The 12,093-nt window shown below is 35.2% G+C and overlaps 1 protein-coding gene across 1 annotated transcript; it reads left to right on the forward strand.

The window, feature by feature from the left end:
- Positions 1-1,251: 1,251 nt before the first annotated feature.
- On the forward strand, positions 1,252-10,861 carry LOC107673801 (lymphocyte cytosolic protein 2-like). Its single transcript, XM_016467586.1, is given in 18 exon segments — positions 1,252-1,614; positions 1,902-1,964; positions 4,190-4,236; positions 4,941-5,015; positions 5,886-5,920; positions 6,004-6,044; positions 6,133-6,316; positions 6,399-6,496; positions 6,597-6,642; positions 6,747-6,812; positions 6,997-7,025; positions 8,141-8,351; positions 8,574-8,667; positions 8,775-8,815; positions 8,903-8,967; positions 10,013-10,087; positions 10,221-10,370; positions 10,453-10,861. Coding segments are annotated over 18 exon segments (1,581 nt in total). The 5' UTR covers positions 1,252-1,479; the 3' UTR covers positions 10,579-10,861.
- The last annotated feature ends 1,232 nt before the right edge of the window (positions 10,862-12,093 follow it).

Genomic DNA, 12,093 nt, shown 5'->3' on the forward strand with positions numbered 1-12,093 from the left:
TCATTTTCCTCTTGACAATACCCCATAGATTCTCTATGGGGTTCAGGTCTGGTGAGTTTGCTGGCCAGTCAAGCACACCAACACCATGGTCATTTAACCAACTTTTGGTGCTTTTGGCAGTGTGGGCAGGTGCCAAATCCTGCTGGAAAATGAAATCAGCATCTTCAAAAAGCTGGTCAGCAGAAGGAAGCATGAAGTGCTCCAAAATGTCTTGGTAAACGGGTGCAGTGACGTTGGTTTTCAAAAAACACAATGGACCAACACCAGCAGATGACACTGCACCCCAAATCATCACAGACTGTGGAAACTTAACACCGGACTTCAAGCAACTTTTTGAGTTGATTAGCTGATTGGCATGTCACCATATTCTAATTTGTTGAGATAGTGAATTGGTGGGTTTTTGTTAAATGTGAGCCAAAATCATCACAATTAAAAGAACCAAAGACTTAAACTACTTCAGTCTGTGTGCACTGAATTTATTTAATACACGAGTTTCACAATTTGAGTTTAAGTACTGAAATAAATGAACTTTTCCACAACATTCTAATTTATTGAGATGCACCTGTAATTTGGGTGCTAGTTTTAAAATGAAGCTACAAAAATTCCACAATTTAACCAGGCTTGTTTTTTCTTTTCTTTCTTTTTAAAGCTCAATTAAAATGCTAAAATAGTTGTTAATTATCAGTCTGAATGTTACATATTTAATCCCAGAAGCATCAACTAATGGCGAATGAAGCTCTGAACTAAAAGATGAAATTAAAAAGTGACTATAATAAAATGATGGTGTATATTACAACTTTGATGAATATATGATTTGTTTTGTAAACTTCTAAACTTTAAATCAGTCATGAAGTACTGCTCATACATTGACTTTGCTCGTGTTATTTTATGTAACTAGCAAGAGTTAATTTGCACTAAACAGCTCTTTTATCAACATTCAAAACCAAAATGTAAGAATCACATGACATGTGGAACTGGCAAGATGTAGATAATGAGGCAGATAATCAAATAATAATGTAGTTTTAAACTTGCATTGTGTGTCTAGGATCTCACCGAAGACTAAAATGAACATCAGATTGAGTCCAGTAGTTCATAATGTCCAGTGCTTATAGTCTACATCTGTCAGAGGGGTCGAAGATGAATTATAATAAATGAAGAAATAGCTTCTTTTTTTCATGAAGGGGCTGTACTTCCCCTATTTGTCACAACAATCATTAACAGGAAGTCTATGGGGAAGTGGATGTCATTCTTTCTTTTTATACTGTGCTCAGGCAAATCCGGGGTGTTGGGCTTTTTAGTTATTTTTGAAAATGTTGGTCGAATTTTGAGTGTTTCTCCCGCTTCTACATTTGAAACAGGGTGATTCTGTCACTGAAGTATTATCTCGTGATTTCTTTTCTTCTTTGATTTGGCACCAGTCTCCTCGTCTTCTCAGGAGACATAGTGTCAGACACAGTGAGAGTGGCAACTTTTTTTTCAATGCTTGTTGGTTTCTGGGATTTGATATTCATAAGTAAGTGTAGCGCGTTTGGAATAATGAGTTCTGATAGTATTCCATCCAAATCGGAGGTTCTGAGCTGGGATTCACAACGGTTATCAGACTTTCTGAAGAAAGTAAGTTGCTTTCTCTTTCTATGTTTCAATGTAAAATATGAAGTGAAATTGAAAACCTATCTGTTGTAATTAATGTATTATTAAAACGTTTCTTTTATAGACGTTCAGCACATGTACTATGAATTTGGTACTGTTTAAAATTGAGAGACATTTGTTATGCATCAGTGAATCTTAAATAGAGTTGAATGTATATTTAATGATATTTAATATTACATTATGTTGGAGATATGGTTATTTCTTTGAGCCTGTATGTTCAGCTGACATACTTTCTTTTTCATGATCTTTAGCGGAATCTAACCGGGTGTGATAAGGTCGTGACACGGTATAACATCAATGGACAAAGGTTCCTGGTATGTATGTCTTATAAAAAATTTAGTCTAGCAGTTTTGGTATGTCACAACCGAAAACTGTGTCACAGGTCTGTTCTGATCACAGACAGCAGAGGGAACTTAATAAATTCAAGAGGCATTTAGAAACCAGAATTGACCATTTTCAGCATATGTATACATAATCATCATTTTGTATGCCATGATCATTTAGTATAGGCCTAATTTTAGCCCTAAGCATTTTGTGGTAATGTGAATTAAATTTGTTTGATTTTAAGGATGTTTTTGTTTGCATTTGTAAAAAAAATTATTACTTTTTCTTAAATATTTATATTCATTATGGAGCACAGATAAAAATGTGCCATTACAAAACAGATGTCTGTGGTCTGACTCAATGTGGGATCATTGTTTCCCTTGATCCCGCAATTCAGGAAGTGCTGTTATTAGAAACTAACTACCAAGTAAACTGCTAACCTCTAAAAACTCTCAAGAACTTCTGTTTTCAAACAACCAACTCCTAATCGGTTAGAAATAAGTTCTAAATGTGTTTATGTGTGTTTCTATCTATGTTCAAATGAGCCTTCAAATGATTTTGAAGGATTGAATCATTATAGCAGTAATTAATATGGTTTTAACCCTAACTGATGCAGTGCATAGCATTTATTGCTTAAACAACCATGTCAGAAGATGTACCCATGGACCTAATCTAGGATGACAGTGCCAAGATTGTGGCTGAAATTGTGAAAGACTGGCCACCGCAGATTCCTGACCTTAAAATCACTGAAAGTCTTTGGGATGTGCTAGAGTCAGCTTGTCCAAAAACACACCCTAATATATCACTGGACAGCCTTTAGCTTTGCTAACATTGTGCGTTCGTTATGGAATTGTTTCGACGATGTTATGTAATGTCACAACATTCATTTTTGGCTCAGATGTTGTATTGACAATGGGAGAGTCTCTGTAACCACTCTGTAAAGTCAACTCCAGGTCAGGACAATTAAATATATGCATGAAAATTGTTCCTCGTGCTAATTATGCCCTATGACATTGCCCTATGACATTGTCGTCCTGGAATATGGACCTGTACATCTTCCAACATGGCTGTTTAAGAAATTTAAAAGCCACACACTGCATCAGTTAGAGTAAAAAGAATTGTTACAAAACATGACAGAAACGTATTAATCAATGCAATAATGATCCAGCCGTAGACTCTTCAGTATTTTGCTTATTTAAATCCAAATGGTGACTTTTTTATTTGGCCATGCAGTGTACATATGCATATACACACTACCAGCCGAAAGATTTTGAATAGTAAGATTTGTAATGTTTTTTTTTTTTAAAGAAGTCTCTTCTGCTCACCAAGCCTGCATTTATTTGATCCAAAGTACAGCACAAACAGTACAATTTTGAAATATTTATACTATTTAAAAGAAACTGTTTTCTATTTGAATATATTTTAAGTAATTTATTCCAGTGATTTAAAAGCTGAATTTTTACTATTATTACTCCAGTCACATGATCCTTTGCTCATTCTGATTTGCTACTCAAAAAAATATTAATTATTATTATTATGTTGAAAACAGCGGAGTAGAATTTATTCAGGATTCTTTGATGAATAGAAAGTTCAGAAGAACAGCGTTTATCTGAAATAGAAATCGTTTGTAACATTATAAATGTCTTTATCATCACTTTATCATCAATGTAAAGCATCCTTGCTAAATAGAAGTATTAATTTCTATAATTTCTTTCCCCCCCAAAAACATTATATGATGTATAATGTTGCGAAAGCTTTTTATTTCAGATAAATGCTGATGTTTGGATCTTTCTATTCATCAAAGAATCCTGAAAATGTACTCAACTGTTTTTAATATTGATAATAATAATAATAATAATAAATGTTTCTTGAACAGCAAAACGGCATATTAGAATGATTTCTGAAGGATCATGTGACACTGAAGACTGGAGTAACGATGCTGAAAATTTAGCAATAAATTACATTTTAAAATATATTCAGATAGAAAGCAGTTATTTTAAATAGTAAAAATATTTCACAATATTACTGCTTTTTCTGTATTGTGGATCAAATAAATGCAGGCTTGGTGAGCAGAAGAGAATTCTTTAAAAAACATAAAAAATCTTACTGTTCAAAAACTTTTGACTGGTAGTGTACACACACACACACACAGAGAGAGAGAGAGAGAGAGAGACAGTTTGATACATTTAAAATCAGTCTGTATATATTTTTTCAGAGTATGTCTGACAATGACCTTCAAAAGTTCCCTAAGCTTCATGCGCCGTAAGTACTGCATATTTGCCATTCCTCTTTCTTAATCTATACTGGGTAAATCGCATGAGTACTTTAGACATTGTGAATTTATTTGTGATATATTGTAGAATAATAATGTATCCCGAGTATTCAAATACATACTTTTTATTTATTTCTTTTAAAAATACACTCACTGTGCTTTAAAAACGTTTTAAAACAACTGTAGATCATTACTTTGCCATATTATTTCACTGTATAAAAGTGTACAAATAGGTAGAAATGTGCAAGAACACCATCGATGACATAGTGACATTAAGAGGAAATACTGCACAGGAAAGATAAACCAGAGAAGCAGATGTGGCAGGAACCATAGCGTTGATGCAGAAACTGTTTTGCAGAGCATGTTCGGTGTGAAATTGTTGAAAACACCCACACCTCAATAACACTTAAACTAGCAGATGTTGTTGATTTTTTCCCCAAAAGCGTATTTGGATTTAGGTGCAAGACAGTGACTTCATGGTAAAGTGATTTTTGTTAGTTTATTAAGCATTGTCAGGTGCACCGAAATGAGGACAGAAAATTACCACATCCTGCTTGAACTGAACCCTCAACCAGTACTTAAAGCAATAATTACATTCGGTTGTTTCTCTTAAAAACGCCTACTAGTCAATAATGTGCTAGTAATGGTAGTTAAACTTTGAGGATGTGAAACTGGTGTTCTCTAATACTTTTAGGCTCATCTCCAAGATTTGTCAGGAAATCAGCAAACAGAAGAAGAAGGGATTATTTCCGCCGATACCAACAATAAGGCCAGTGCATCTCTACCATCACAAACCTTGTTTTATATATGAAATAACCATTCAAAGTTTGGGGTCAGTAAGCTTGTTTCGATGTTTTTGAAAGAAGTATCTTATGCTCACCAATGCTGCATTTATTGGATTAAAAGCAACTTAAAAATAACTGTTTTCTATTCAAATATATTTTCAAATGTAATGTATCGCTGTGAAGCAAAGCTACATTTTCAGCATCATTACTCCAGTCTTCAGTGTCACATGATGCTTCAGAAATCTTTCTAATTTTGCTGCTCAAGAAACATTTCTTATTATTATTCATGCTGAAAATGGTTGTGCCGCTTACTATTTTTGTGGGAACTTTTCTTAAAAAGATCAAAAGAACAGCATTTATTCGAAACAGAAACCTCTACTGTCACTTTTGATTAATTGCATAATAAAAGTGTTAAACTACTGAGCCCAGACTTGTAAAGGTTAGTTTGTACTATATGACCCAGACATCACATCTGTGTTCTTGCTGAACTTTTAAAGGTTTTTTGTCCCAGATATTAACATCCTGTCCTCATTTATTCGCCCTCATTTTGTTCCAAGCTTACTTTCTTCAGCGGAAACACATAAGAAGATACTTTGAAAAATGTCTTTCGAGGAACTCTTTTTTTGTCTAATGAAAATCATTGGACCCAACTGTACATCAATATTGGACCCAACTTACTTTCTTTGTATGGACCCCCCCCACACAAACAAAGTGATTATATTTTTAGTTCCACAGAAGAAGAAACTTCACACAGGTTTGAAACGACATGAGGGCGACTAGATTAAATGATTCAGTATATAACCAGCATATCTACAGTCAGCAGACAACTAATTATCCTTAGTGTTTTGTAACAGGCCATCACCAGTTCCCAGCTACCCACAACCACCAGGTATGACATAAAGTACAATATATTCAATGCTACAAATTACAATTTTAAGATAGTGTCTAGAAGTCTGCTCTGACTATTTTCAGTTGAGCACCATGAAGATCAAGCGTGGGACTCTGAGGAGTTTGTAAGTCTCGTATTTGTGTTTAAAAGAGTTTTGAAGTGATCAGCATCGCATCTTACCGGCAGAACACATGTATTCTTTCATCCTTAAGGAGAGTGATGATGACTACGAGAATCCTGATTCGAATGATGAAGGTGAAGCTAGCGGTGGAGACTATGAGTCCCCAGAGGAGGGGTCAGACAGCGATAACAGCTATGAGCCTCCGCCAACCGAGCCTAATGAAGACACGGCCCAGATCTGCCCCGCAAAACCCATGGAAAACAGCGATTATATTGGTATGCAGAACTGGACACTTTTCCATACTAACGTTGTCTCAGTCTTTTGGAAAATTCATGATAGGATTCCTTGTTTAATCAGATAATAACCGCACACGTGGAGTGGGCAGAAGTCAACCGCCTGTCCCTCCGGAGCGCCCGGGCCCTGGACCCGCTCTCCCTCCCGTAGAGCGGCCAAGTGTGAGTACTTCACATTTCCAAACAGTATGTGTCCCTCTTCATCTCTGGTTTTCATTTTTTGAGACTTCTTTGCCTATAAACTCAATATTGTGATTGATAGGTTGGACTACCTATGAGAGAAGAGCGGCCCCTAAAAAGACCCCCAGGTAGGGAAGTATTCTTATTTTAATTAAAAGATAAACTGGGTGTGATGTTGTTGAACTTATCCACCTTTTCTATATGTGGTTTCTACCCTCCTGTGCTCTTATAGCACCTGCTGTGGACCGCAGTACAAAGCCAGGAGCTCTGGACAGAGGCCAACCTCCAGCTGTAGCAGGTCAATTTTAGCAAATAATAATTGAGAAATAATGCAATTCAGATTACCTTGATATGACCTCATGTCAAAGCCATCAATACAGATAATGTAGCCAGCGTCTGAAGGGAAGGCTTTGATTCTAAACTGTATTGTAATTACAGGTTGTGTGTTTTAACAACCCTAAAACTTTATTGTGTCTTCACAGGTGGAAGAGGCACATGCTCGCTTGACAGAGTACGTTTGCTTAGTTGTTAAGTTGTCCTACCTTGAAATAGAATTTGCCACTATGTGTGTGTGTGTGTGTGTGTTTGTGTGTGTGTGTGATTTTTCACGTTTTTTTCACATCACCAAGTTGCGTTTATAGTACATTCATTAATTATATATATTATATATTATTAAGTATAGTATATATGTGACCCTGGACCACAAAAGCAGTCTTAAGTCGCTGGGGTATATTTGTAGCAATAGCCAAAAATACATTGTATGGGTGAAAATTATTGATTTTTCTTTTATGCCAAAAATCATTAGGATATTAAGTAAAGATCATGTTCCATGAAGATATTTTGTAAATTTCCTACTGTAAATATATTAAAACTTCATTTTTGATTAGTAATATGCATTGCTAAGAACTTCATTTGGACAACTTTAAAGGCGATTTTCTCAATATTTTGATTTTTTTGCACCCTCAGATTCCAGATACTCAAATAGTTGTATCTCTGCCAAATATTGTCCTATCCTAACAAACTATACATCAATGGAAAGCTCGTTTATTCAGTTTTCAGATAATGTATAAATCTCAATTTCGAAAAATTTACCCTTATGACTGGTTTTGTGGTCCAGGGTCACATATAAGTATATATTATAGTGTGTGTGTTTTCATAAATAATATTTATGACTTGTTGTTATTATTATTACTACGAACATACTAATAACTTCCATTAACCTCGTGTGTGTGTGTGTGTGTGTGTACTTTTTTCCTAATATTTTGTCTTTCCATTTCAAAGTTTCATTTTTATTTTTTGTATATAGTACACCATAATAACTTTACATTTCAATGGTTCTGTAAAATGCTATTTCTTTAATAATTATTTTTTTCCTGCAGGCTGGCCAACCAAGCCTACCAAGAAGGTACAGTGGTTTCCTTTAATTTCCTCTCTTATAGATAAAACAGAAATAACTGCACATGCCACTTTAGTACGATAATATTTAGTAGTATAATTTACTATTTAAAAAGGTTGACATTCTCTTGTACATCTGTGTACATAGAATCCACTATTTATAGTTTTGCAAATTACTGAAAAAATCTGTTTTTGGGGGAAAAAAAATCTAATTTGTCATCCATTTTTCAGAATGGTTTTATTTGCTTTTATTTCATTTGCTTCAGACTCCCTGCAGTGGAGCCACCAGGAGACCCGATGAGAATTCCCAAACCCTCACTTCCTCCATCAGGGGTGCGCAGAAGCGCCTCCTCTGTTACACCAGGCTACTCTCAAAACAGGTCAGATTCATAAAAAATGAAATAACTTTACACTGCACATTCTTTTCACAAAGAAAAAGACTGTAACCTGCACTTTGCTTTTCCAACAGACAACCTGACCACAGAAAAGAGGTAATCACATTACGCACACACACACACACATACAGTGGGTACGGAAAGTATTCAGACCCCCTTCAGTTTTTCACTGTTTTGTGTATTTTCGTGTTTTGATTATAAGCTTTATTATCATCAGTAACGAAAAAAATCTTAAAACCCTAATTAAGTTGAAGTTTCAATTCTTACAGCTGCCAGGCACAACTCCAATACATTTCCACTGCACGCCAGGAACCCTTCACCAAGACCGCCAGGAACCCACGGACAGTCCTATCAAACAGACAAGTATGTATTCGAATGAGAACACCGACTGTAGGCGGTCAGATTTCACACTATTCGAGAAATATTATTTACTCCATTATATATAGCCTAACTTCTGTCACATTTCACAGTGCTCACCCCAGTCGATCACTACCGGCAAAACTGCAGGAGGGTGAGCACGCATTGCATTAGTTTGATTACTCTTACTATACATTTAATGAAAATAACTAATTGAATCCTTTATTTTGTTGAACGGAAGCAATGAGCGATCACCGAAGAAGCGCAAGAGCACCACCTCCTCCAGCAGATATGGGCTTGCCGCAGGTACAGTAGGCTGAAATGCTTGAGCTGCTGACAAACAATCGCACCGCTACACATCAACCAGCAGATGGCGCCTTTGTATTGCATTTCATTTCCTTCGAGGCGCTAGAGGAGTCCACTTTCTAGTGTCAGTTAAAAGAAGAGCTCACCCAAAAAAAAAAAATACAATTTGTTGAAAATTTACTCACCCTCGGGCCATCCATGATGATGTAGATTAGTTTTTTCTTAATAGGAACAGATTTGGAGAAATTTAACATTACATCACTTGCTCACCAGTGGATCCTCTGAAGTGAATGGGTGCCGTCAGAATGAGAGTCCAAACAGCTCATAAAAACATCACAGTGATAGACATGACTCCAGTCTATCAATTAACAGCTTGTGAAGTGATAAGCTGCGTGTTTGTAAGACACAAATCCATCATTAAGGCTTTTTAACTTTAAACCATCACTTCGTACCAAAATATGAGTCCATAATCCATAATAATGCTTCCTCCAGTAAAAAAGTCCATCTCCTTGTTGTTCTGTCACATCAAAATCCACCAACATATTTGTTTAAAACTGGTTTGGACTGTTTTTGCTTACAAATAGTGCTTGATATGTGCATATTTCTCTCCTGATTTAGACTAGATGTCTTCTTAACTGGCAATATTATGGATATTTAAGATGTGGTTTGAAGTAAAAAATGTCTTGATGGATTTGTTTATTACAAACACATAGCTTTGCACTTCAGTAGACATTAATTGATGGACTGGAGTTGTGTGAATTACTTGTGAATTATTATGTTTCTATTAGTCTGTTTATTAGACTCTTATTTTGACGGCACCCATTCACTGCAAAGGATCCAGTGAGTGATGCAATGCTAAATTTCACCAAATCTGTTCGATAAAGAAATACCATCCTGTTCTAAGATGAATTTTGTTTATAGCACTATTATTTCTTTGTAAAATATTTGGATTTAATGAATCATTATTTTCTCAGATAAGAAAAAACAGTCAAACATTGCTCATTAGTCATTGTCAGCCCTGATACTATTATTTCTCCATTTATAGGACATGGATCCAGCTTGGTATGTGGGTCAGGTCACCCGCGGTGAGGCAGAGAGCTGCCTGAGAAGAGTTAACAGGGTGAGACCATTGTGTATATAGCACTTAAAAGTTTGCGTTCTTACATGCTTAAAAACTTTAGGAAATAAAAATGTCATGTCATTCTTGATATCAGGTTAACAAAGTTAATCTGTTGAAATGTGCCCTCTGTCAGGATGGGACGTTCCTTGTGCGAGACAGTTCAAATCAATCTTCAAACCAGCCCTACACGCTTGTGGTCCTGTACCAGGATAAAGTTTACAACATTCAGATCCGCAGAAATCCTGATGGCTTTATGCTAGGCACTGGTCTGAAATCCTCAGAGGTATCAAAACTTGTTTTTTTATGTCCTTAATCATAGCTACATGCATAATGACTAATGTTTGTAACACTATTGTTTTTGGCAGACTTTTAAACAGGTCAGCGACATTATCAGCCAGCACAAACACATGCCACTCCTTCTTATTAATGCTAAGAACCGAGAAGCAAGCCAACAGAACCAGTGTGCTCTGATTTATCCAGCTGTATATTAAACGTTTATTCTACATGAGACTAACGTACAGTTAGTTTCAGCTATTACATTTCATTCAGTTTTTTTTTTCTCAAACACCATTCATAACTGTCAAAAAAGGTCTGTAAAAAAAATATGATGTACAACATTATTTTGAATGCATAGCTGCACATTCCATAGTACTGAATACGTGTTCATATTAAATGTTCATATTAAAAACAAAATGATAAATCAGTACTTTATCAATATTAGGACCGTTTTCGTTATTTCTCGAACTAATCTCTTTGTCTTTTGTTTCAGTTGTTCCACGGTTTAAAGTGTTTATTTGTTATGTTATATTTGTGCGATCATGAAAAATGAACTGTAATTGACATGGCAATAAAGATTTTATAATTCTACAAGAACGTGTACGTGGCGTGATGGACTGATAGAGGATTACATCGCGTTAACTATCAACAAGGATTTGTGTTTTGTTGCTTATTTCTGTGAAATCATTCTGTCTGCCATTAATAATTTGAGGACTCCCTTTCTAGAGGAAAAATGTTGGTCACCGTTTCCCTAAATGCTCTCAGGCCTATCAAACTGCTTAGTCTACAAACGCATCTATGCACACAAGAGGATTCGGTTACATGACTTTGACATATTATGACATAGAAGCAACAAACTGCAGACAAAAACTGCATATCTGTGTTCGTTCCTGAAAAATTGTCATGCAAATATTGTGTCTGATATATGTGTGCTTTTCTTTGTTATATGGTTTCTAAATACTTAACTAACGTTACACTTAGGCTACAGAAGGCTACCCTTACGAAAAATAAGTTTATTCAAGTGTGCTATTGGTATACTTCTTTTAAACTAAAAAATAGGAAAGTATACTTTTAGTCTACTTTTTGTGTACTTCTCAGAAATGGGCTTTATGTACTTCTCAGAAATATACTTAAAATGACATTTAAGTATACTTGACTTATACTATATAAAACATATAAAAAGTCTAAATATATTTGAGCTATAATTGTGCTCCTAGAATCCGTGTTTTCATTGTTATACTGTAGGGGGCGCTAGTACACATCTTCTGTACAGAATTTCCAAAAAACACAAGAGAAAAAGAAACCGAAACAACAGATGCTTCCACATGTAATCTAACACGATCATCAGACATAAAACAGCATCAAAACTGTAACATTATGGAATAAAATGTCGACCCATGAAGAGGTAATAATAACTGTCAAGCTTTGGTGTGTTGATCGACTTTATCTACGTTTTGATTATCATTCTGAATCCAATTCATAGTCTTTTTTCAGCTTTTTGTTCAAAATGTTGTTTATTTCTTTATTGTTATTTATGAACTTATCCACATTCAAGTGTTTAAAAAAAGAATGCATGAAGCTAGAATAAAATGTTTTTGTTTACAAGCAGATACCCTGTTCTTTTGATGTTTTGTATGTTCAGATATTCATGTAACAAAATATATACAAATTAATACCTAAATAGGGACATAGTAGTACACTTAAAGTATGATGTAAAGTTCACTTAAAGA

Source organism: Sinocyclocheilus anshuiensis, unplaced genomic scaffold (assembly GCF_001515605.1).
Source record: "Sinocyclocheilus anshuiensis isolate Anshui unplaced genomic scaffold, SAMN03320099.WGS_v1.1 scaffold700, whole genome shotgun sequence".
NCBI lineage: Eukaryota > Metazoa > Chordata > Actinopteri > Cypriniformes > Cyprinidae > Sinocyclocheilus > Sinocyclocheilus anshuiensis.